The 27,301-nt window shown below is 39.4% G+C and overlaps 1 protein-coding gene across 4 annotated transcripts in view; it reads left to right on the top strand.

The window, feature by feature from the left end:
- Positions 1–27,301, top strand: part of SHOC2 (SHOC2 leucine rich repeat scaffold protein) — a 70,617-nt gene that overhangs the window by 22,941 nt on the left and 20,375 nt on the right. For 3 of the 4 annotated variants that reach the window (XM_061458772.1, XM_061458771.1, XM_061458773.1), the window contains exons 2-3: positions 5,549–6,486; positions 20,488–20,625. In XM_061458772.1, coding sequence (XP_061314756.1) covers positions 5,784–6,486; positions 20,488–20,625 — 841 coding nt within the window. In that variant the 5' untranslated portion in view covers positions 5,549–5,783. The remainder of the gene's footprint in view (positions 1–5,548; positions 6,487–20,487; positions 20,626–27,301) is intronic. The other variant, XM_061458774.1, reaches the window with a different exon arrangement.

The following is a 27,301-nucleotide window of genomic DNA, read 5'->3' as shown; positions in this document are numbered from 1 at the left end:
CCTGTCTCCATAGGAGAGATGCTTCAGCTCTCTTACCATCTTTTTGGCCTCCTCTGGACTCACTCCAACATGTCCATGTCCTTCCTACATGGAGGGCCCCAGAACTGAACACAGTACTCCAGGTGGGTTGTCACAAGAGCAGAGTAGAGGGGCAGGATCACCTCCCTTAACCTGCTGGTTACGCTCCTTTTGGTGCAGCCCAGGATACGGTTGGCTTTCTGAGCTGTGAGTGCACACTGCCATTTCATGTTGAGTTTTTCATCAGCCAGCACCCCCAGGTTGTCCTCCTTGGGGCTGCTGTCAATCCAGTCTCCACCCAGTGTGCAGTTGTGTTCAGGATTGCTGCAACCCATGTGTGGGGCCTTGCACTTGCTCTTGTTGAACTTTGTGTCATTTACTCAGGCCCACCTCTCAAGATGGCATTCCTTCCCTCCAGTGTGTCAACACAGCTTCGTGTTGTCGGCAAGCTTGCTGAGGGCGCACTCAATCCCACTGTCCATGTCAGCGACAAAGGTGTTGACCAGGTTCAGCAGTGGGGGGATATTTTATGTCGATGAAATTATTTTTATTTCAAGCCATTTCTGTGAACATACAGGAAACTTTCACATACTTGCAACTCACAAGATGTGTTACACATCCTCAAAGAGCTGAGGGACTGCTAAGGGTAACTCATGCAGGGACAGCCTTTCCTGGAGGGGTGCCACCATCCTGAGGCAGGAGCAGCAAGACTTGCAGTGGGTCTTTGGTGCTCCCAGCCTCGTGAGCTTTGGCCATTCCTGCTGGCTGGCTTCCTCTGGCACCTGGGGTTTGGGCACCCCAGCACTAGGGCAGAAAACGCACCCCAGCACTAGGGCAGAAAACGCCTCTTGACCTTTTATTACAGAGCTGCATACAACCTGTTCAACAATTTGTTCGTATAAAATCAACATTAAAAGATGTAATTGGGTTGAAGTCTTTACTAAGCTGTGAAGTAGTAGTGGGAGTGGATTATTTGGGGGGGAATGGGATAGTAAAATTACTCTGCAGTAGTGAGTAGGAGATAGTTAAATCTTTTACAACCTTCTTTGAATAGCAGCTGGGTGAAATCCTTTATCTCAAGCCTCATTGTATTAGGTAATGACCAGGAAGCATCGCTATGTGTATCACCAGGTGATTAGTTTAGTATTATCCCTAGAATCATGATTGTTTCTTCATTACCATGTTTTTTTAATGAAGCATTTATTGCATAAATGTTTTGGGTTGTGTTGCTCAGAGTAACTGAAATATCTTTTTGATTTCTTGTACATATTAAAAAAAAGGTAATTAGTAAAATAGCCAAGATCCATGTGTTTTTCTTTTAGAGGCAGCTAAGGAGGGTGATGCAAGTTAGGCTGAAGTTGTTTGTGTTTCTGGAGTTTGGAGAGTTACAGATATCAGGAGGGGTGAATCAAAACTACGATGCTGGTTATTTATAGCTATTTACAAATGTTTTATTTACCAAAAAGATATTTGGAACATGGAAGTGATAATTTTAACTTCTCTAAAAGTTTTATTTTCCTTCATATACTGTGCAGAGCCAGAGTCTTACGAAGTTTTCCAGGTTCTCCAAGACCTAATAGTTAAATGTTTTTATGTCAATTACTATTGACAGGAAGTCAGTTTGAACAGCATTGGAAAATGGAAGTAGTTGGCAGAACTGGCTAATTTAGCTGAATTTCCTTTTGCTAAAAATATCTCTAAAAGAAGCTCTCCTTTTGGGACACAATGAATGCTTGTTCGACTGTAGTTGAGAGCTAATGGTGGCTCTCAACCAAAAGGGCTTAAAAAATATGAATGACCTTTTGAAACATATTTAGCTTCCTCTGTAGTATATGTGATTATGCTCATGCCTGCCCAAAGTTTACGTACATGCTTAACTTGATGTGTGTGAGTAACCCCATCAGCTCAAATGATCTGCAGTAAGCTGAAAAGTTCTGTAGGGCTGCTTATGTGAAGTTGAGCATTTAAATTGTATACGTGTTGGTAAGATTTTGGAGTTCTGGGCATAGTTGCCGTTTTGAGTTTTGTCTCAAAACTTGGTCATTAATGTATGAAATGGAAAGATTTTAGTCCTGTGTACTGAAAGCATGCAACATCAGAGATGTATTCTCATTTATATTACATGCAAATATGTTAATTTTAGATAGGTTGCAATGGCAAATCGGGTTATAAAAACTTATAAAATTGGGTTATAAAACTTACGAAATGGTAGAAATAGGATGAGTTTCATGTAGTTGTTTAGATTCTGTGCTGTCTCTGTGTTATGATACAGGAACACCATACTGTGCTTGCAGGACAGCCCAGAGCAGTTGTTTGACAGATTTGGCCATTCTGGGGGTAAGTCAGCACTACTTAGTAAGGGAGACTTCTTGCTTGGACTTCTTCCACTTGTGGAAGTTGGTGATGTGTGGCAACTATGGCCTTGTAGGAAGCGAAGGGTTTGTCTCATGAATTACCCTTCTGTCCTGGATCTTGTACTTGCTGGGACTTTTTCCTCCTGAAATGAAACAGAGAGTGGAAGAAGGGTTGCAGGGATGCTGAGAGTAATTTGCATTGAGATGCAGATGTTGCTCATGGCAGAGGAGTTTACTGGTTCATGGAGTAACTGCGTGAAACCTGGCAGGTGTCTGCTGGGTTCTTCTGCTATTGGGAATCTCAGCCCTCTTGAGCCGGCTGGGGAAGAAGGGAGATGCTGGTGTCTTAGAGGTGCCTTGGACTCTGGAGAGGTGAGGCATTTTCTTTCATGTGATTCCCCTGCATTAGCTGTTGTTGTGTTTCATCTGATAAAGGTCTCATCATACGCTTTTTCTTCTTATAAGTCCAAGTTGTAGTTATTCTAGGTATTAGAGAATTTCCATGGACAGAAAAAGGCTAAACCTTCTCAAGCTATTTTAAATACATTTTGCTGTCTTGAACAGTAATCAGAATCCACAGTAAAGACATAAAAATGACATAGGTGCAGTGCATTTAACTGTTAGCCTTCTGTCAGTGAACAGGGAGTGTATTTTGAAGTCCTGGTGCACTGCAAGCTTGGCTTCAGTTTCAGTGTGTTAGGAAACCACGGCTGCCTGTGGCTTGCCTGCAAGTTGACTGCCTCATAACATCTTTAACTGTGAGGCCATGTTGAAGTCTCTGGTCATGACCGTTTGTATTGCTCTCAGTTTTCTTTCTGTATTTCAGGTGATGTTTCTAATGACTTTTCAATTTTTATTCTTTTGTATAGGCAAAATGTTTTTTGTTCCTTACTAAAAAATGAAATGTTAAACTGTATATTGAAACAGGGAGACACCCCCTGCTTTCTTTTTAGGTACAATTAAAGTAATAGCTAACGAAGACAGTGATGAAATGCGTGCAGGTTATGTAGAGCGTGTGCAGTACTGAGCTGCTTTCAGTAGTACTAACCTCCAGCCATCTTGTCTTTATGAGTCTGTTTGAAAACCTCCTTCAGCTGCTGTGCACATCAGAAATGAAACCAATCTCTTGGTGGGTCCTAAATTTGATTACACTGAAAGTTCATGAGAACAGAAGCCCTTTGAGTATTTTGCACTTGGGCTTGATATGGAGCAGTAGCTCTCTGTGTTATCAGGATGTAGAAGCTGTGTTCTGGATTCTTTGTGTTACCTTTCACTCTGAAAACAAGTTGTTTGAAGCTCCCACCCTTTAGTCAGCTGCGTTTTTGCACTTCGAGTCACTACGTTTTCTATTGCTGAAGTTTTTACGAGCATGTAGATTACACAGTGCTGAGAATGAGTTTTCAAATATAATGTGGTGAGGTTAGTAATCTTGAGGATAGGTCAGGTTAATGGATGGTGTAAAAGCTGGGTGGGAATCTTAAGGAAGCACTAAGGACCTGGCTTGTGCTGCTTTAGAGATTTCGGTGTTGGAGAAAGCATCCAAGTTAAAAGCTGTTGTTGCTGCTGCTAGCAGGTGGCCATGGTCCTTTACAACAGAGTTGTCCAGAGCACAGTAACTGGAGGCAGCATGGGTTTTGATATCATGGGGTTTGGAGCACATGCTTTGTGACACTGCAGCAGTAATGAATCAGGGCGAAGGACTGGAAGCCACCTCCTGGGCGAGGTTTTCTTTTGAGCTTTGTTACTAAACAGCCTGAGTTGCAGCCGAGGTAAAGTGGCTTGCTCTTCTTACCATCCTTAAATAGATTTTCTTCACTTGTTTTTTTCAATCTGAACAAATATTGAGCAAAGTCTGCTCTTCTGTGTTCTCTGAGCACGTGCTTATACTTGAAGGCAAGTGTACATAGCATAACTGCAGTTAAAAATAGTTGAGCTTTCCTGAAGAAATAATTGTATCTCTAGTACTTGCTGATGGCTTAAGCATGCAAATTATTATTTAATTGATTTTGGTTATGAACTTTATGAACTTGTGCAGAAGCTCGAATGCTGGGACAGTGACACAGCTCTTTTGGAGGTGTTAAGGTATTTTAACATAGCTCAGGTGGCTGAGGAAAGAAAGTATTCTTCTGAGGTACAGACTTTCTTCATCGATGAATGAAAGCTGGTTCTAGGCTAAAAGGTGGACTAACACGGAGATACGAAATTATTGTTGCCATTGACTGACCATTTATTTTCTTTCACAAAGATACATTCAAAAACCTCTCCAGAGTATTCAGAGTCGTGAAGTTCTTGGGCACATTGTGTTTTGAATTGCAACATGAAGCAAAGCTACTTTCTATGATACATGATGATTTTGTAAAAATGTAAATGGGGCTCTATAGGTTTCAGACATCTGTTCACTCATTAGGCTGCATTATAGTCATTGAGGGGGAAGGAATTCAAGATACTGTCTAAAGATATGTTGTATCCTACTCTCATGAGAAATTCCTTCATAATTTTGCTTTTCTTGAAGCATAATATATTATTTCTTCTGAGGTTTCAGTTGACTGTTTGATAGGTTTATTTTAAAAACTCTCGTATTTGCATCTTCAAAGCAGTGAAGCTGGTGGCAACATTCTGCTCCACATTAAAAGCAGAGCTGTGTGGTTCAGAGCCGGTCAGGAGGGAGATCTGGAGGCAAAGTGTTCGTGTTACAGGCGCATATTAGATTTCATTGTAGATCGAAGTGAGACTCTTTGGTGCTGAAAGAATAAGCCTGTGCAGGTTTGTTTGAAGAGGCAGGCACTTAAAATTACAGCAGATCTTTATTAACTGATTTGGCATGGAGGGGAGAGAGATTATTTCTGTTGAGAACCAGAGTGCTATGCTGAGAGCTAGCTAAGATGTAAGATGGTGACTCAAATGTAGTACTGAAAGCAGTGTTCTGTTTAAGAACTGTAGCTTTTCTTTGCTAATGTATAGTAGTTAGTGTAGCTCTTCTACCACAGTGGGTCCTCTGAGCTATGTGTGTAGTATTTTTGCTTTAGCACTGGGTTTTTCATTGACAGTTGTAGAAAAGGACAAATCATTAACCTGGGTTAGTGAGCACAGGCTTGATGTAGAAATGTCCAACATTTAACTGGAAGTTAAGTTTTGTATTTACACTAACTTTGGCTTCTCTTCTCTCTGTGTTCCAGAAATACTAATACGGAGCATTTGACCTTCTAATCTCCAGAGGTGAATCTCCTGATACCAGGATTAGGAAAGAGTGCCTTCAGAACCAATATGTAGCAAATGGGTATCTCACCTCCGAAGCTCCTCCCTTGGTTCAGTGCTTGCATATTTTAAGGATCCTTGTTGCTTCAGCAGTGAATTATTCTTGTGAACTTCAGAAACGGATTTCATGTGGTGCTTGCTAAACATTGAGTCACCATGAGTAGTAATCTAGGAAAAGAAAAGGACTGTAAAGAGAAGGATCCAAAAGTCCCATCATCAAAAGAAAGGGAGAAGGAGGCCAAAGCCTCTGGAGGATTTGGGAAAGAGAGCAAAGAAAAGGAGCCTAAGACCAAAGGGAAAGATGCCAAAGATGGAAAGAAGGACTCCAGTAGCACGCAGCCTGGGGTAGCTTTTTCAGTGGACAATACGATAAAAAGACCTAATCCGGCTACAGGTACCCGCAAAAAATCCAGCAATGCTGAAGTGATCAAAGAGCTAAATAAATGCCGGGAAGAGAATTCAATGCGCTTGGACTTATCCAAGAGGTCTATACACATGCTTCCATCAGCTATCAAAGAGCTAACGCAGTTAACAGAACTTTATTTATACAGTAACAAACTGCAGTCCCTCCCGGCAGAGGTGGGCTGTCTTGTGAACCTGATGACACTGGCGCTGAGTGAAAACTCACTTACCAGTTTGCCTGACTCTCTTGATAACTTGAAGAAGCTGCGCATGCTTGACCTGCGGCATAACAAACTTAGAGAAATCCCTTCGGTGGTGTATAGGCTAAGCTCTCTCGCCACTCTTTATCTACGCTTTAATCGTATAACTACTGTGGAAAAGGATATCAAAAACTTGTCAAAGCTCACCATGCTTAGCATACGAGAGAACAAAATCAAGCAACTACCTGCTGAAATTGGTAAGCGATTACACTGACTGAAAGTTCAGTTCTGTGCTTGTGTCCGGGTTATGATTCAATGATGTATACATAAACTGCCACTTCTCCAGCTGCCCATTTAAAACTTCATGAAATTATGCTTTTGATCATATTGCAATGTTAGGTTATATTGAGAGTGATCAATACCTTGAATATTTCTCTTTAAATCATATCCTTCTTCTTCATCCATCATCTTAAAGTCACATGTATCTTGTTTTCATCTTTGCCTTGTGCTTTCACATATTGTGTCTTCAGAGCCCAGATGGTTTAACAACTACAAAAAAAAAAAAAGATATAGAGGCATATTTCAAGATTTCTTTATAAATCATTTATGAACTGTTGCAAGTTATAAACACATTATGGGCATGTTACACAGGGGTGTGACCATGGTAATACAAGGTAGAATAGGTAGCTACATGCTATTACCGTGAGCAAGCTGTTGGATGCTGTAACAGTTAATAATGTAGGTTAATGATTTGTGAAAGCCTCTACCTTTTATAAGTCATGAATATATTAATACACAGACCTTTAATATAAAGTGACCAAATGTTGTATGCATGGCTGATGATTCTTACGACTTTTTAATGAATATTTGTTTTTCCAAACTTAGTTACCAAAGTTTGAAAGGTGGTAAAATAGTATGAAAGTGGCTTATTAATTTAAATAGGTTATTATGAAAAGGTGCTGGAATAGCTATATGTTAAGAATGCAAGTTTTTCCTAATACATTCTGCTTCATGGAAAAAAATCTCTTTATCACACTGTTCTCAAGCAATATTTGGACAATGCGTGTCCCTCATAAAAGGGCGATTCGTCACTGTTTTTCCTATGTATCACCAGTTTTTTAAATATAAGCATAGCTTAGTCCCTTTAGGGGAAGGGGACTCATAAAACTTAATGCAGTTAACTGCTTCAACTTTCTTCAAGTGTGGAAAAAACCTTGTAAAAGCCCTTGTAACACTATGAGTAATAATTCCTGTGCCCTGTTTTTAAAAGCTGATGCAGGGCTTTTTCCTGTTACCCAAGCCAGTGCGTGAGTATGTGAAGTGTTACAAGCTGGCCCCTGTGCTCACTAATTTTGCAAAGCTTGGGAAATACTCTTGCTTGGATCCCTAACAGATCTTTATAAGCCAGCAGTGTTTGCCTCTTTTTCTTGCACCTTGATATGAAAGATACATAAGATAACATGTTCCTGGTGGCAGGAACTCCTGGGCACGTCTGAAACTGCTGATCATGGTACCAGCAATGTTCAGGACAGACAGCTTCTGTATGTGACAGCAGGAATGGAGAAAGGCAGTGAGGCTGTTAGCTGTTGGTCTGAGTCTTTGGCACAGCTGTTAGAGTGGATGCTGCTATAGCCACGGAAACACTGGTTTGCTAGGCAAAAATTAAACGGTTAATGTGGCATGTTTTCTGATCAACACGGTCTTTGCGTTGGCATATGCATCTCAGCAATCTTGGGGATTTCCCCTGGGAGAACTGAGGAATTGCAATTTTGACCTGTTTTGGCAGTTCTGTTTAAGTCCAACAGCCTCTTTGAACCTTTTACTAATAAAAGAGTAATCCTGGAAACCATGGGGTTGATGCTTGCAAAAAAAAAGAAACCCAACATACCAAATATTTCTACATACGTTGAAGAAATTGTGGCTGATTTAGCTGGCTGAGCTGTGTTACACAATGGTCAATACTTTACTTGGGTCTGTTTGTGGCCCAGTTTTTAAATGTAATCTAGCAAAGAGTCAGCTTCTGAGCTTCATCTGGGGATAGAACAGCATAAATTTAGTACTAATGTACGAAGAAAAACATTGTGAGCTGTAGCATTTTGGGGTTTGTTTTGTAGGTGTTTGATGCTACTGACATTATTGTTTCTGCTGGATCATCTTTGGTTCTTAACCATTTTGTTTGTTGAATTCTTATGGTTAAGTTTGCATTAAAGTATGTAATTTCCATGTGTTTTTGTTCACTATAGTCTTGAAAGAGCTCATGTGTAACAGCTTTATAGAGAAATGTAGTTGATACATGTATAATGAAGGATTTCATGTGGTTTGCTTGTTTTGCATTATTCTTGTCTTGATATGCATACAGGCAGTGTTCTCAGTTCTCTATCAAACCTCAGCTTGAGAATGTTAACTACTTTACTTCTGTCTTTGTACCCAGCAGTTAGTCCTGCCTTTATTTGTATTGTGATAATACCCATGTTCCTTATTATGAGTCGGCACCTTGTTGTGGAAGGCATTTTAGAAGCACAAATGCAAGGCGACTGTCCCCCTTAGAAGAATTTTTGAAGGGAAATCACTATGTTCAACAACATCCTGTTTTATTCAAAGCAAATGTCTCTAATTGAGTTGCCTGCAATTGCATCAGTTGAAAAATAAGTTAATTAAAAGATTTCTAAGTTCAAGTAACGCAAATAATTTTAACTGCCAAAAGGCACAGAACAGGCATTGGAAAACCTTTTTCCTCCAGCAGTAAAAGCAGCCAGTAGTTTCACTTTTGTAATTGATTTCTGCTCACTCACTTTCATGTATTTTTATTGTCTACAAGGACAAAATGTTTGAGTTGGAAACACAGCTGAAAAATGAAACTGCTGAGAAGTGTTATTTCTTACTTTCCAACGGAATTTGTCTGTTTCTTCAAACATTCATTGCTTCTCTATATTTCACATGTGCACTTTAGAACAAGCTTGCCTTTTAAGTCCCAGTGTTTTTAATCCCTTGTCTGTTCATAACACAGTTTCTAAATACTATATGCAAGCAAATACTCTTATCAGCTTGTAAACAACATAGAAATTTTTGTTGCTGCAAAGCGGGGAGTAAAATGAGGCCATTATCTTTTATAAAGCAATATCATGTGGAGCATTTCAAATTCTTGTTAAAAATACCCCATTGTTCCAGGGCCTAAGGCTCACATATCTGATGGTAAGCTAGTATGCTTGTTCATATGTTAAAAAATCCTGTGCTTGTGTAACCCGCTGACTTGTCTAGCAAGGAAGAGGCTTGCAGCAGTTAGCTGCGATGTGTTCATGTCCCTCATTTGGTGTGCAGCTATGCAAAGAATCCTGGGTTTCTTTACTTTGTCTTTTGGCGGTAGATGTGCTACAAAAGGTTGCCCTGGACAGAAAAACACCCAAGCTTCAGCCTGAAAGATGGGATGTTGCCTCTGTTCCCTCAAGGAGCCACAGTGAGTGTGAAGAAATGAAAGTCTTACCCTTGTGCTAGAGACTTGTGATGGCTTTTGCTACCACTGAACACTACACAGAACTTTGTATAAAAAAGGACTTTCCAGCTTTAGAACCTTGCTGCTTTAAAATAAAGGCTCACCTGATTTGTAAGCAATCATCCCATTTAATTCTGTTTCTAGGAATCTTTAGTCTCCAGCCTTATAAAATTAACCTTATTTTTCTTCTGCTCTCATTGAAAGAAATTGAAAGTGGGCTCTGGAGTCTTAAATGCTCTGATATTTGAGACTTTTCCAACACCCAGCATGTGTATGATGTTTTGTGACAGTGATGTTTCACTGTTCTTAGATGCAGCAGTTTCCTTCTGTTGCTTACATTTGTTCTCACACTGTATGTACTGACAGCAGGCATCTTCTCCCAGCCATTACTCAGACCATGATTTTTAATCTTGCATAAAACCTTCATTCCTTTTGTCACCCCACTACCTGTTTTCTGTATCGTCTTATCTTTTGAATGCTGAGCATACCTGATTAGTTTGAATATACCATTCTAGATGAGAGTTTCTCTCTGTGCTGGAGGTAACTCTCTGTCTGTGAATCTGGATCATATTGGAACTGCATTAGACTTATCCAAATGCTCTTGTGACCACCTAAGACCTCTGCACTCTTACCTTCTGTGTTCTCCCTCACCACCAGAAGTCAACCCTGAGATCCTGGTAGAAGTATACTCTTTTTTACACTATTAAATTTCATAGTTTCCATTATTTTTAGTTGTTTTGTCTAGTGCCTCTAGCTTGCTAGATAACCCTTGCTGAAGACACTGCAAGATTTATCTTGAGGGGGATTTGTAGGAGTCCTGGAGAGGTAACCCCCATCCTAGTTGATACTTTGCTTTCGGTCCCACTGCATGCATAGCGAGTTGTAGTCAATTCCTTGGGTATCTTGACATCATCTACTAGTCATCTGTCACTAGTTATTTTCTGCACACTACTACATCAGACATCTTCACAGAGTCTAGGTTGACTAGACTGAATAAACTAAATCTTCGATATTTTTGGAGAAAACTGTTAACTCTTGATGACAGACTGATTTATTTTTCACTGATACTGTTTCAAATCACTTTTTGTTTGTCTGTTTTCAGGCCTTTTACTTTCATGCCTTTTGTTAATGTTTCCTGCTAATTCTGTAGGTCTGAGGTCATCAGAATCTACTCTTGTTATTTCTTATAGTTTGAATTTATAGCCTTCAATCCTGTAGTAGTGTTTCTTGTTTGATGGATGACATGTAGAGACGATTCTATTGGTCATGTGGTTTCAAATAAGTTTCTAGAAATGCTTATCTAGAGCATCCACCACTTGCTGCGCATGTAACAGTAGTGTTAGAAATAGATTCCTTTTATGGAAACCTGAAACTAACTCTAAAACATTTCTTAAAAGTCTGAGTGAAGATAAAGCATTTAACGAAATTTTGTTTGCAGAACTCATAGTTGGTCAGATTTTAATTGGTGCTGGAAACTGCATTTAAAAGAACTGACCTCTTACTGTGTGCGTGGTCTTGAGGAAGACCTAGAAGTGAACCTACCAGCACTTTGCTGCTGGGAAGTAATCTCAAGTTTGGTTCTCTTTTGGGCTTTAAACTGTCTTTAGTAGTTAAACAGCACAAAATTAAATGAGGTAACTACGCTGGGGGAAAAGTTGCTTTGCATTTAAACCCAAAGGCTTTAGTGAGAAAGAGGAAGTGGTGTTATCTGTATTTTAGTAAATAGATGTGTGTGTTTCTGGTCTCTTTTTTTTCCTCTCAGAAAGCAGCACCTCTCATTCCCTTGCATCCAGTTGCTCCATTATAGGTTTCCTGTCTTTTCAATATTTAGAAGGCCTCTTACTTTTAAATAGTAGTTTACTCAACTGAACTCAGTAAACCAAAAATGAAGAAATTACCTGTAATTTGCAAGAATATTCTTTTAGTAACTTGGCAAGTTCAGACTCTAGGTACATAGCAAATAATTTCTGCTAGTCATTTATTGGACTTCTCTTAACACTTTTCCAGCAACACCATACATATTGCTTCTACATTTTTAATGTAATTGAAACAATTCTAATAGACTGCATAGCAAGCTGAGATCTTGATATGCATTGTTGTATTTTAAAATATAAATGGATTTATTTAGAATAAGATCTAAAAATACTTCAAAATCCATTTAGCTGTAAACATATTCTGAGGTTTGGGTGTTTTTATTTTCCTGTGATTAGCCAAAAGCTCTGTTCAAGAGTAGCTGGATTAGGGGGAGTTTTCATTAAGCGGCTGTGCTGATGTACAATGGCTTCGTGATGCTGAAAAGAGGCAGTATCCATTCGCCTCTTCCTAGTTGCTCACTCCTGCCTCTCTCATCTGAGCCGCTCCTTGGGGAGCTGATTTATCTCACTAAACCAACAGAGAAATATTAGTGGTTTTGCTACTTTTGTTATCTATTACATTAGTTGAAATCAGTCGAGTTTCAGATAAGACTGGAACTGGTGTAGGAGGAGGAGTGTAGGAGAGCATGAACTGGAACAAAGAGAGGACTGCCACTTCTGTGTGTACTGAGCTGTTAAATCAGCTTGCCTTGATGCAGCACACTTGTGAAGCCTCACAGGTAGGGTTGCTCACATGGTATAAGAGCATGTGAAGTGCACTGTGAGTGGTTTGAAGAAGGATGTCTGCAAAGAGCCATTGAAAATTCATCAGATTATATTTTCAGAATAAATTTTTTTGCTCCCGTTTCCCCCTGTTTTCCATGTCTTGTTCCCCCAAACCCTGCGTAGCCATTGGAGTGTGGGTAGCATCAGCTCAGCCCCACCTTCCTGAAGCAATTTTTTGTTATGATGTAGTAAGAATTCATTGGTACAAGTTTCTTGATTGCAAAGCTACTCTGCGTTGCCGTTGTGAACCCAGTCTTTCTTACATTGTATTCTACTTAACAATGGTGATAAATTTTCAGTGTGGATCTTGCCCAGAATCCTGCTTCTGCCTGTAGCCCTAAGCGAACTGTGTTAAGACCAGGATAAGTGTACATATGGAGCTTAACCTGACTTCTTTCCCAGATCCAGCTATTCTTGTATCAGGGTTTCCCTGAGTCTGGTGCAGCTTGTCTCTAGTACTTTTCAGTAGGCTCCTTCCAAGGACTTGACCATTTATTCCCTTTAAGCTCCTATAAGTGCTTTACATCCTTTAGCAAAGGCCCACAAGTTTGCTTTAAGTGTTGGTCTTGACTAAAAGGTCATTATTATGCACATGCTGAATATATATACTTATGGAGTGCAAAAGCAGAACTTACCTGTTCACTTGGCTGTTGAATCTCTAGTGGTATTCAGGAAGTAAAACCTTAACAGAAATATTTGCTGGAAGGTTAACAGAAAGCTTTGCCAAAACACAATCTGGAGGGATAATTGTGGAATTGAGTTCACAAGGTAGACTCCAGCTTCATCACCATATCTGGTAAATTGTCCATTCCACTGAGATCAAAAAGTTGAAGATTAGAATGGAAGAATGCAAATGCTTTGAGTCAGACAGTCAGCACGAGAGGGATGAAAACCGGAGGAACTGTCTTGGGATGAGGCCAAGCAAATGCTTCAATTTCTTAAACAAGCCTTTTGCATTTCTTGTATCGAGAGTTTTATTGCATTCCTCCATGTTGTGTTGAAGGAATTGTACTGCACAATCAAGCTTATGATATTTTCTTTATGAAGACAAGGTTGCATCTTATACCAGCGTTGGGCATTTTTGTCATCATACACAGCTCAACTAGAACTGATATTGGCAACACGGTTGAAACTACATTTGTGTAGTTTCTGCAAGTTTCTTGAGACTCCAAATACTGTGTTTTCTGTCTGTGAATGCAACTCTTATTCTATGGAGAATCTGGTTAGGGCTGTTCTGCAAGGGAAATATTTTTAGATTGTAATTCGGGGAATCTGCCTACACCAGACTTGGAATGTCTCTGAGACTCTCTTCTGTTCTTCCCTTCCCCCATCTACCCAATATTTAGATCATTTGTGGTTTCTTCACTACTTTGAATCTTTTTTTCAGAACACTTGCACCTGCTTGGTTTTCAGTAGCACAGACAGCAAACCAGATGCGAGCAGCTGCATTAGTTCATGTCTGCTCACGCCATGCTGAATATAGTGCCCCCTTATTAAATGACTTGTTAGTTGCAAAGCTTTTCAGTGATGCTCTGAATTTCATTTCCCCTTTTTTCAGCCGACCTGACAATATAGAGAGATATTTTGTTATATTATTTGTATCTAAGAACCCCTTTTTCTGTTTCGGCAGTTTGAAGGAAATCAAGTTGTGTTCCTGTGCTTTGCTGGCATGCTGATGTCTGTAAATGTGGCGGCTGAGAAGAATTTTATATTGTTGTATTCTAATGGGATAAAAGCGTGAAATTGTGAACAGAAGTGGAATAAATATAGACATTGATATGTGTGTTGTCCCCTAGAAGTCAGTGCTTATTTGATCCAGTCTTGGTGTCTGAGCTACAGGGAGGGTGAAGAACGATATTGGCCAACTTCAGTCTTGGTGTCTGAGTTCTGATTCCTGTGAAAGCTTTTGTGGGGATGCACTTTTGTCTTGTCAGCTAGTCAAATTCCTCCTGATTACATTTGCTTCACACTGGCTTTAGGATAATGATTAAGTAGTCCTGCCTTTTTGATCTGCTTGCAGAGCTTACTGGGATGATGCCCCAAGTGTAATTCCAGTAAATACTGACAACTTGTTAGAAGTTCAGCTTTTTTTTTTTTCCTTTTTAATATATCAGTGCTGCAGTTTAACTGTTTAAATACCTTTGTGACTGCTAAACAGAGAGAGATAACTGCTTTCCTTAGGCTGCTCTTGCAGCCTAAGGTGGTTAGCCTTCATTGTTTGAGAGCGAGCACACTTCTTCCACACTCAAAATGGACAGCATCCAAGATGTGACGCCAGGTTGGGCTTCAGCAGGACCCCCTGGTCCTTCCCTGCAGACCTGTTTCCTCACTGGCTGATGTGAGGCTGTGAACCGCTTTCCGGGGTTATTCCGTGCTAGGTGCAAGCCTTTGCCTTTCTTTTGGCACGTCTTGAGGTTCCTGCTGGGTTATTCTGCTCCCCACCTCAAATCCTGCCTCGAGCCCTTGCTAAGACACTTCTACACATTTCATGTGTTTAAAACATTGTTTGAACATGTTTTTAATTTTATTTATATTTGTTACTTTCATTATAAGCAATAAATAAATGTTTTGCTGTTGTGTCTTGTTGAAACTTGTTTTAGATAGATTTTGAGTCTTTCAGTTGAATTCAGCTTCTGTGTTTTTGAGTGGTTCCCATGACTAAATCCTTTTGCACATTCTGCACATCCTAAATATATTACTCTGCTTTTTTTTTTTCTTACATGAATATTTCAAGTTTGGTACATAAATCACTTGTGACCATATTAAAATTGCATTCTTTCTACTCAGGAACTCTTCTGTGTAAGTTATAGTCATACGGTAATAATTCAAAATCACTCTGACTGGTTAACTGTTCTGTTGGGCAGTTGGTGATGACAGCAAGAAGTTCAGCCTTTCACAGTGATGTACTCAGATCCTATAGAGAGGGAAAAGATCCTGAAACTGTAAAGGTGTTTTTCATTTTTCTCTAAAATCAGGACACTTATGGCATGGTTTGGGTTGGAAGGGACCTTAAGGATCATCCACTTCAAAGAGTTTTATACACACAGTGAAATTCATTTTCCATAGAGAACCTAGTGAGAGATGAAAAGCTACCAACATTAATTAAACTGTTTGTAACTTGTTCCCAGCATTGCTGATTTCAGATAATTCTTCTTTACAAATAAGCTTACAACCAATGCTGGGACACAGCAGCCTGAAGCCCCACTAATATTTGCATTCTCCTCTTCCTTGTACTTTCCATAAGAGTGTTGATCCTCCTGCTGTGTCATCTGGCCCAGGATTTATCATGTCATGAAGGATTTCATAACTTTCAATCTGCTTAAGTATGGGCAGGCACGGAGTTAATCCGGTGGAAAACAGGCTATATTACATATTGTGTTTGCCATCCAAGAGTGTTGCCTACCGAGTGAATTAGTGGTAGGAGACACTGAAGCCTCTTTGCTCTTGGCCACTCTCCCTACATGACTGTTAATTCGTGTGTACTTGTGTATTTTTTTAATGAAGCTGTATTTGGGTTTTTAAATGGCCAAGCAGAATTTTCAGTTATGTAAGTCAGGGCATGTACCTTGGCCCTCTTGTCATAACAGGCTTTCGAGGTTGGCCATGTAATAGGACTATAATTCTGCCTCATTATGCAGAAAATATTAGTCATTTCGTAAGGCTGGGGTTTTTCAGCGGGTATATTTAGCTTTGTCATACTATAACATTTAGTCTCTGCCTATGAGAACAACTGTGAGGTGATTGCTCACCCCACCTTTCTTAAGGCTTGTTGAGGTTGTATACTTAGCTGTATTTTTAACAATGTTTTTAACTGGAAGGTGGTTGGGAGTCTTCACAAACTGTTTTCTCTGAAAAATACATGTGAATTGGCTGCATTCTTAATCTTGTAGGAATTAAGGTTTTTACAAACCGCATCATAGGGCGTAACTAACTTTTGTGAAGGTTATTTATAAACCTCATTATGTATTTTGTATGGGCATTACTTCTACTTCAGAATCTTTTATTGTCAAGCCAGCTAGTACATGTGATTTCTGCCTGCCTCCTTGGCAGACTTTGAGCCTCAACTCTTTTTTCCTTTGCAATTACAGTGCAATATAGTATTAAAACAAAACGAAGGCAAAAACCACCCCCAAAACCCAACTAACCCCAAATTCCAGCACCTTCCTAGTTTATTTGTTGAAATGTCCTGAGGCAGCTTCTCCCTTCAATTCAGTTGCAAGTAATCCGTAGGGAATCCTTTATTTACTACTGTCAGCTTTAGATTTGTCTACTTCGAACATTAGTTGCAGCAGAAAGTTCATTTTACCTGTGATTAGTACTTCCCTGAAGTAGTGATTCCCTTGCTCCAGTGATTTTGGGTGTTCCAACTGCTCTCTGGTGATGTGATGCAGGAGTTAGTTGTCCATGTGGTGAACGGGAATGGGTTTTTCTTTAGTAAATTGCTTTTTGGGTAAGGCTGATTTTGTGCTGCAATACATTTCTAGCTGGCATATTTCTGTTAAATGGATTAATATATGAATGTGTTTCAGCAGCGTTTCTGCAGTACACCAGAAAAGAGCAAATGTTGAGTCTTTTAATGTGAATAAGATCGTGAGCTCCTCACTCTTGAGCCATTTTTCTTTCTATACCTGAGCAAATCTTCCTTTTAGGAAAACTTTGGTTTTGATTTTGACCTTCTCTTCTTACCCTGGCCAAGCAAAAATGCCAGATTCCAGTTGTATCATGGTGAAATTTATTTTTACGTGTTTTTGAGAAGCACTGCCCTCAATACAGTTGCCGCTGTTCAGACAATATGAAGGACGCATTCAGTCACTGAAACAAGCTGGCTGTACATCAGCTCCTAGGAAAACCTTTGTGCAGATGGCCTTGAGTTTGGCCTCTTTGTTCTTGCAGATCATTATTTGTTATATTGATTGTTTATGCCATGTGTTTATCCTGGCATCATTTTTGAAAGGGCTGCTGTTGTGCAGTGTGCACAGTGTGTCCATTCATGGGCTAAATGACTGCTGTCAGTCAGCAGGGGAGTAGCTGCCCCTGGCCTGGCGGCAGCGCACTCTCCATGCCCAGAGCGGGTCTGGTCCCACATACTGGGATGTTTTCAGTAGTGTTGGTCATGTTAACTGCAGCGTTGCTGGTACTCAGACCTTCATGCATGCAGAACAGAGAGCCTCTCACCCAGGGGAGTTCAAGATGATAGGGACAATGGTGCTGATCGGCCACATCAGAATGAACAGCACTGATTTGTAAAGGACTAGGCCTTTTTATTTCCTTATCCATCTATTTTCCCACACTTGTCCTTTCTAAGCCACATTGATTCCTCCCTTTCCCCTTCCCTAAAGATCCCAGCTCTTGGTAAGCAGCTCTTACCAAGCCAAGTTGCTCTTCCTTGCACCTCAGTAGATGCTCAAGGCCTGTATGCAGTAACAGTCCTCAGTCTGTGAGGTGCTTTGTAAAAGTCTTTCCATATACTCACTGTGATGGGTCTCACTGAGGCCTTGGGGCTGATGATTCTCCTGGGACAGCCAGGATTTGGGTTCTCCACCCACTGCTGGTCCTCTGTGTGCTTTTACGTGTGAAGATGAGTCTCTGCCGTATCACCTAAACATTTTTTACCTCTTTAAGCTGATTGGATAAGGATCTTCTCTTGTATGTCATGGAGAACAGCAGCAGAAACGTACCATGAATGCTTTTTGTTGACTTGTATGCTCTCTGTGTTGTGTCTCAGCAATCCAAGTGAATGTATTGAAAGAATTTCAGTGCCAGCAGCATTTCACCTTCCACCCTGGGGGGCAGGGGATGAAAGAACATTTTGGCGAGATACTGTCAAACTATAAGTAGTATTACATCCAAGAGCAAGATTCCTTACTGAGCAACATGAACTAAAAGCTCAATATTATATAATATCCCTTGAAATTGTTTTCCTTAGGTCATTGTACTTCATGGTAGGGCTTTAACTTCCACTCGGTTTCTGCTCTAATGCCTAAAATTCGTTGGGCAGTCCTCACTCTATATTAACATTCAAAATTCTTATTGTTTACCAGTGTTGCTTTTTAAAAGAGTGCCTGCATCTTTAATATAGCAATATTAAGGATGGCTGTCCAAATTAAAGCAAAGTGTTAGCTTGCCCTTAGTTGTCTAAGTAAACAGACATCTCTCTTCTTTTTTTCCCTCCCCAGAATTAGCTAGTACAATGTTTGTTTCAAACACGTAGCTTGCTGTTGTCAAAGTTCTCAGCAGGTGCAAAAATAAAGTGCAGCAAATGTTGCTGCAGAAACCCAAATCTTTCTTCTACTTCAGCAGATGTAGAGTGGGAAGAGTCAAGTAAATGAGAAATCAGTGTGATGAAACGAAATTTATGCCATATTTCAAATTTGACATCATTCGTTTAGGTCTGAAGTGAAAACAAACGAAAACAGCAATCATGAAGGGAAAACTACTGCCCCAAAGTACATGAAGGTTTTTGAGTTATCTTAGTAAAGATTAGTGGGGTTCTTTGTTTGCTTAAAGGGAGGGATTTTGAAGTCTTCCTCAATCTTTTCTTCCTCCTTCTATCGCCTTCTGCACTTTGCCCACTTGTTTTTGTGAATAACAAGGCACTCCTACCACACAACATTAACTCTTGCTCAATTTTTTCTTATATTTGCTTTCTTCTGCATATTAATGGCATTGAAATGTGTGGTTTATGCAGCGCTGGGTACAGCATGTTTGACTGTTGACTCTGATCGCCTGGAATACATTTGAGTGCTGACTTAGGAGAGGGGAGACACGCACAGTGATGGAGGAGCTGCTTAAGCACCACATTTCCATCTGCCTAGATCCTAGAAAAACATCCCAGTTTGGTTTAATATATGCAGGAAATAAGATCAATTATATGTCAGCCATCTAAGAAAAATGGAATATGAAGCTGCTGGGATTGGCTTTTTCTTTTTTTGCTGGCTTTTCCCAACTGTTTCTCGATATGTGGCTACATGATACCTACAACTCAAAACAGGGTCTGAATTCATAAATATTTTATGATTTGTTTAATCACCATTTGTGATTATCTGCTGATCTAATGGGTAGACACTCTATGCGCATCAGAACTTGCCCAAGCCAGTCCTACAGGCCTGTGGGAAAATCCTTACAGGACTGTGTCAAAGATACAACCATGAAGCTTAAAAATAGACATTTGCTCCTCAAAAGGAATTTGCTGCTCTTCCAAATTTGTTACTCACTGAGTCATGCTCTTGTACACACATGCAGTGACCTCATCTTTACTGGATAGAGTTGAAGCTCTTCAAATAATTTGCATTAATTTCTCCTCCATCATATGCAAAGAATGTGAATGCATACACATGTATTCATGCACACACTTTTTTCTTTAAACCCACCAAGCTGTTGCTCAGAACACCCTATGTTTGTCACTAAAATAGGTGAAACTACTGTATGCAGAGAGTTATGCCAGCTGTACTTTTAAATTAGTGTGTAAATGTCAGGAATGAAGCAGTTCCGTGTGAAGGTGCTCTGAACTTTAAGATCCAGTCTTTTTTAAGGCTTATCAGATAAACCTTTTATTTTAAACTTTTATTTGCTGTGCCTTTGTTTGCATATAAAAATATGATATTCTGTTGCCTTTTTGTGATGACTAAAAATGATTAAAAAGTAGCACTCATTACTTTGGATTATCTGGACTGTCAGCCAAATAATTTTGGTGTGTCTTAGTTGTTGATTTTAGTGCTTGAAATAATGAGTGGTGGAAAACCAGATCTCCGTTTCTCAGAATTCAATAGAGTTCACTTAGTGATGTTTTAAACTTCCAGTCAGTCTGAAACAAGTGTGAAGTGTAGGTTTTGTACTTGTGTTCCACAGCTTGAACTGTCAGAAGAAAATCAATCAATAAATAAGATTTCTTGAGAGAATATATAAAAGCTTTATCTGAGTTTTTAAAAATTGTTGATCAGGTTTTAGATCTGACTGATGAAATTATGATCCTGTAATGCCTTTTTTTGTATATATAACTTTTTGGTAGCAATAGCTTTTCTTCAGATTATCCCAAATCCTGTCTGATTCTATTAATCCCTGTGCAGAAGTCATTGTCTACAGCTGTACATTAAAAAACTTGATGTTTTGGTTTTCTTGTGTGCTTTTAGGTGAGTTGTGTAACCTCATAACGCTGGATGTAGCGCACAATCAGCTTGAACACCTTCCAGAAGAGATTGGAAGCTGCACACAGATAACCAACCTTGACTTGCAGCACAATGAGCTCTTGGACCTGCCAGAAACCATAGGTATGTGAAGATGCTGGAGAAGAGAAAATAAGACACTATTCAAATTGTTCAGTAAGAGGAACAAGTTTAAGAATGAGTGTTTGGTTGGTGACTGTAGCATAACTGGTGTTCAGCTCAAGGCAGCTTCACACTTGAGTTTAAACGCAAGGTGTGCGTATTACCTTAAATGTAATTTCAAGCTGTCTGAATTACGTTAATAAATCTGGCTGTTCTGCAGCATGGCATTGACTGAGAACGAGAGTTGCAAGGGAAAAAAATCCATCCCTTCTAACTGATTTGAAGTGTTCTGTGGTTATGAGTAAATGTCTGCAGATTGTCTGACAATTCCGTAATAAAACTGAGCATATAAAGGAATAAAAGGCTAAAAGATTCATAATTGCAGTTTAATAATTTGGCAGATGGTTTTAACTAACATCTTTGAAAGAAAAATTGAACTAAAAAGATAAAGGATTTAAATGAATTATATATATTTTATGCTGTTTAGTAGAACTGAAAAAACCTTCCAGGTCCATAAGGTTCTCATATTCTAATACGGTAAAATACAGAGGGTTTGCAACTGAGGTGGGGAATAATGGACTGAAATAAACACCCTTGTGGTTGGTTTCAGAATCCCATATAGGATGAAACAGCAAAATATGACTTTTCTATTTAATTAAATCAGTTTTAAACAGATGGCAGAAAAAGATGCATGCTGTGATTTAAAAAGACAGGAAACCAAGGCCATCATGATTTTAAGCTCTTATTTGTCACCAGAACATACTCAGAAGAATGAACATTATCACTTAAGCAATATTTAATGTTGAACACCTTGTTAATATACTTCAATGCGTAGTAAAGTGAGCAGGAGAGTGAGGAACCACTTAACAACACTCTCCAGCTTTTCTTCTAGCAGTAAATTGATGAGTGTGGAGTTACTGTGGTTTTTTGTTCAGAAAGTTTGATTTGAGCAGCATTTACATTGATGAAGTATCCACTGGAGCTAAACTTGCTTCCTGCATTGATGGTATTTTTAAACTCTGGAGATCCCACTCCATCTGGAATTTGCATCTAACCTACACAGTTCGTAAGCACAGCCTTTATTTTTGTGGCTAATTTGTAAATCTGATTGAAAGTTGTTTTAAACTCATGTGTAGTTTACACGTCATATTTAGAAGCCAGTTCTTTGGATAAACTGCCAATTTTGGGAAAATTTCTCTAAGCAAGTGTGAGATTTCCCTTGACAGGGCTTACAGATCACTATTGTTGATTCTTGTGCAGAATAGTAGGACAATTTACTAAGTTGTTTAGTGACTGGTAGTCACTGAGCTGCTCAGAGGACCACAAAAATCTCACTTACAAAATGCTGCAGCACTGTCCTTACAGGGAAAGGTCTTTGGGTACGAGAGGCACAAAGTTACTCAGGCAGTTAAGTCGTTTGTGATAGGAAATTGCTGACTAGGCAATCAAGGTAGTTTGGACTCATCTATTTCTTCAGAAAGTTATTGTAAGCTTAGGTGGTTTCTATTGAGTCAGGTTCATACCTGGTTGGACTGGATTTCTGCCATTTTCTTTGTTTTGTTTTTCTGTTGCATCGTCTTTATAGTGTTTTGAAGTTACTTATTTTAAAATGCACATAACTGTCTCTTCACATGGTTATCTGAGCTGAATATCAATGCTATGTACCACACCAAACCACCAAAGGCAGACGAATAATGGTAAAAGACAGTGGTGCGCCTTTGTGTCTTAACCTTGCACTAGTTCAGTTTTTGCTCCAGTGGAAAATACCTGTTGTTTGTGTTGAAGAGGGTGTAGTGATTGAGCATGTCTGCTTAGAGAAGAACTTAAAATCAGAAATTGGTATTTGTGCTACATATACCTCACAAAGAGCCAGCACTGAATACTGAAGGGAAAGGTTTTAAACTCCAGCTTAAATGATAATGATCAGCCTACATTTAGGCATGTTACAGAAAAGGCAGCCGTAGCCAGTTCAGCAACATTGGCTTTATTTCTTAGTCATCGCAGTTTTGGTTCAACATGAAAGCAAGTTGTGGCTTGATTTTTAAATTACAGCTTGCTTTGTGGTTAGGATTGTTCAACAAGAGACGTTGAGTACTGAGAAGAGCCCAGCGAGTAAATGGCGCGTGGCTGCTTGGTGTGTGTCACTTGGTGACTGCAGGATGGCGTCTCCAGCCTCTCCATCTCTCCTTCCAGTTTCTGTCTCTTCCCTACTCATGGTTGTCTACCTGGCATTTGGCAGAACTGGCTTTTCTTTCAACATGTGCATGCTGCCAGGTTTCAGTATGCTAATGTAAAAGTGTTGTTAATGTTTCCCCGGTTCAGTCTAACTGGAGCGGGGGTTGCAGGCTGGGTACAAAAAAGACCAAGTGCATTTGCTCGTTATAAATATTTAATGTACTGTGAGCCTCTTGTTATGGAGCAGACTTTCCATTACTGCCAGGTCTGTCCCCTCCTCCCCATGGACACTCTTCTGATGGAGGCCTCTTTCTTTTCTCGAAGGATGTTTTTGTCAAGCTGCTTTGAAAACCAAACAGCCCCCTTCATTTTCAGTTTCTCCCACCCCTCAAAAAAGACTCCCATTCCCCCCAGGAAACCCAAAGACAAAAGAAATCCCACCCTCAAAAAACCCCACTTGAAAACTGCATCTTAAACTCACTGCTGGACTATCTAACCAAGTTTTGGGTTTACCACAGGAAGATTTCTGAATCTACCAATTAAAAATAAGGAAAAAATCATGGTTTCTAACTTAGCAGTACTGTACTGAAATGTGCTACAGCTATGAGGAAGAGATGTTGGAGGGTGACATGCAGGGGAGTGGCAGGGAAAGGATTATGCATCGGCAGTGATTACAGAGAGGTAGCAGAGCCAATATAGCCACTCTGTAAAAATACAAAGTTCTTGTTTCATCTAACACTGTATAAGCATGCTTTCATACAGTAACAAATGTCAATTTTATGTATTAGTTGTCAGGAAGTGACCTAATGTCTTGCTTTATAGATATATGGCTTAATACATTCATATCTGTATTTCTGTTGATTGAAAATTGTAAAGTACTTTGTATATTAGATCACTTCCCGTAAGAAAAATGAGCTTTGTGGAACAGCTTAGCACATTCCAAGAGTCTTAAGTCTCGAATCAGAATCATAGTGGGATCTTAGCTACTTGGTGTTTTAATTGCAGATTCCCCCATGCACACACGGTGGGATTTTTTGGGGGGGGGGGGGGGCATTATGACCTACTTTTATATACACAATGTTTTATCTCTGTATACTTAGTTGGCACGCTAATACTTCCAAAAAGATATATATATATTTCCAAAAGGATATATATCAGAATCAGTAATTAGACTTTTGAGACAGAGAGAAAGCAAATTTTGGGTGGAGTAAAGCATTTCTTTGGATTACAAGCTAGTTTAGACATTTTCATGCTGCAAATACCACATTGTGAATGTTCCTTCTTTGAACTTTTAATTTTAGAATTCTGTACAAATGTGTTCACAATTTCTTGTTTGAAAGCACAGAAACACTTATTTGAGAAAGTAATTCAATAGGAGCAGAATAACAGCTTTAAAAAAAACAGATTCTTCATCTGGTTTGTAATTTCTACTTTTGTGTGTGTACATGTGCAGTTTGCTTATAGTCAAATGTGCCATATTCATGGACATTTAAGGCAGCAGACATTTTAATAAGAAAAAGAATAGTCAGTTGTAAATGGTCCAAAATGATGCTTTAAAAGCACAAAAAATCCTGTCACTGGACACACTCTCCAGTGTCTGACATGGTAGTGTTCTGAAGAGATGGTTAGGAAAATGAGAGGCATATTGAAAGCCCTGTGCTCTCCTCCTGACCTTCGCTGTAGCACGTTAGCTCAGAAGCTGAAGTCGCCACTCTCATGGGAGCAAATATTATCTGGAATAACTTTGCCATTTTTGCTAGTTGAAATTGTGCTACAGACTGGGCTTCTAACCCGTTTAGCCCCAGTGTACCTCTGAGAGCACTGCTGTGCTTTTAAAGCATATAATTGATATCAAAACCATGAAAGCATAGTGACCAGAACTGGCCATAGATAATTGGTTCAGCTGAGGTTGTACAAATTGTGGTTGAGAGCTTTAAGTCCCTGGAAATCCTAGGAAAGATGTTTCTGTAGAAAAGTGGAACTGCTTTTAAATGATGTTCTAAGTTTAGCAGGCTTAGGAAAAACTGGAGAAGTCTTAACTCTGCGATGTTTGACAAATAGTCCTGATGAGACCCAGCAGAGCACCTGCAGCTCTCTCTGTGCACAGGGGTGATGTTCGTGTGTGACTGATAGGTTTGATGTTAGTAATTACTCATCATTCTGATGAGGCAAAGTGCATAGACTTCTGCTCCAGCTTTGATAGCTGTATTCATATTCTTAACAGTTAAGCACATGACCTAGTACTTTGGTCTGTGAGCATTCAGTGCTTTATGGGATCAAACTCATTTCATAGGCTCACATTGGGAGATCTGGTCAGTGTTCAGTGCTTTGTCTGAAGCTTTGTTCTTGGGCTATGCTGTTAATGAAACATTTTTTTATTAGATTCTGCTAGTATTGGGCAAGTGCAATAGGGTCAGCATTTATCTGGTGGAAAGCAGTTGCTCCCACTTTCATTCTCATGCCTGGGTTATTATAAACCTTTGCTAGTTCTCATGGTGGTCTCATAAAGGGAGTGAAGCTTCTGGTTCTTGGCTTCAATTCTAGACTTAGTAAATGTACAGCAGTGAAATTGGCTAGAAAATAGTGAGTGGTACCAGAGATGGTAAATGGGAAGTGACTGCTCACTGCCTCCTCCATCGGCAGAAAGGGCAGGATGAAGCAAAGCTGTGAGGGCTTGACCTCAAAGCAGTGGAGAGCAGACTGTACTGTGTGTGATGTGTAGGGAACACTTGGGTCTCGATGTTTGCACAGGTTGCTGTAGATACTAAAAGCTCACAGGGCAATGTGACAATTACGCAGAAGAAAAATCTATCAGTTGCTTCTAAATTAAGGAATTCACTGAGACACACAGAGTTGAATCTTCCCCTGGCTTTTGGGAAAGTTTCAGGCTGTGCTTTACCCTTTTCTTAGGTTCTTCTTGTGGTATCTGCTGTTGGGCATTATTTTCCAGGGAGAAGATAAATAGGTGGATCTCTGGTCTGCACAAAGTAATTGTCACATTCCTTAATTAGCCAAAATTATAAATGTATGTTCGTATGTTTTATATTATTATATAGTAGGGGAGACTTAGAAAAAAATGAAACACGTCTATTAGGAAATGATAATGCTTTTTCTGCATTGCCAGTTTGGTATAAACTGTTCTTACAATGTGATTTACATTTGCATGAATCTTTAATTTCAGAGAAAGGTTTTAAATAGGCAGTTGAAAAGGCAAATAAGACAACCAGTGAAAAATTAAATGACATAAATTGTCGTTGCTTTGTGTTATTGTATGAAGTATGAATTGAGTAAAATGCAACACTTTAATTGATAGCCCCAAATACGTCCCAGCTGTTGCTTTTGACTCTGTTGCAATGTGAAGTGTTTTTGTATTTTTGTATTATTTTCAGCTAATTAGAACTTCCCTTTTTGTTTTACCAAATCTTCATTGCAAGCCCAATATTATTAAATACATATGTGCTGTTTCTTTACAAGATAGACTTGTATTGACTCTTTCAGTCAGAGTTTATGGATTTGATGTGTATTACAAAAATATAATTAATTTTGGTTGGAATTCTGGTAAGTCTAGGACGGGCACAATTTATTTTAGTGAATGTACATACACAGTAATTAGATGTGGAGACCAATATGTACAGATACATTATAACTGCAGCTCAGCCTTTTCAGAATTATTGCTATACTGCAGAAAGAAAAAGCCCATAATTTTACTTTCTTTATATAAGAAGCAGGCACGAGGGAAGAGTGATTCAAAGGAACACATCAGAATCAAGACAAGCAGGTCTATTAGGTACATGCATTTTGATGAACGCATATTAAATGAAGCTGAATTTTCATAGCTTAGTTTCAGAAACATGTCAGTAAGAGGTTTTGTGTTCTCTAGCCTTATGCAGGTGTTGTGTGTGGTGTATGTCAGATACTTGAGCCTCTGTCACTCAAGTTTTGCCAGTATCTTGCATGTATCTTTCCCACGTAGGCAGTCAGCAGTGATAATGGTCTTGAATCAGAGTTGAAAAATAAATAACTGCTAACATGATTATGCTTCAGCCTTAATCTTGAAATGATGATGGAAAACCTGCCTTTGGTTGGTACTATTAGACTGAAAACAGAGAGGAATCACTTTGTTGTCTTCAGATAGCATTTAAACCAGTAAGGGTGATAGAGTTTAATTTTAAATTAATGTTAAATAGCTTTCTAATAGATAAGATCTTTATGAGAGGTCCTAGACTTTGTGTAAGGAGGGTAATGTACTTTGAGGAGGACAAAAAATTACAGGCTCTGCTGACCCTTGTGAGTCTGAATCTGCCTCCTATGCTGGCCTGGTGTATCAGGAGGTACCGGTGGCTGAAAGAAAATATAAAATACACTGAAAATCACTTCATTCTTAAATCAATAAAATCCAGAGTTTGGAAGTGAAACTTTGTGCTGTGTTCAATTATACCTTTGGAAATATAATTGTTTCATGCTTTGACCTCGGTAGTTGGTAGCAAAGATCAGGAGGGATTCA

The sequence above is a fragment of the Pezoporus flaviventris genome, unplaced genomic scaffold, assembly GCF_033815535.1.
Source record: "Pezoporus flaviventris isolate CSIRO_AGI_PZ_B2104156 unplaced genomic scaffold, CSIRO_AGI_Pfla_v1 ptg000029l, whole genome shotgun sequence".
Classification (NCBI taxonomy): domain Eukaryota; kingdom Metazoa; phylum Chordata; class Aves; order Psittaciformes; family Psittacidae; genus Pezoporus; species Pezoporus flaviventris.
This window is presented reverse-complemented; position numbering and strand designations above follow the sequence as displayed.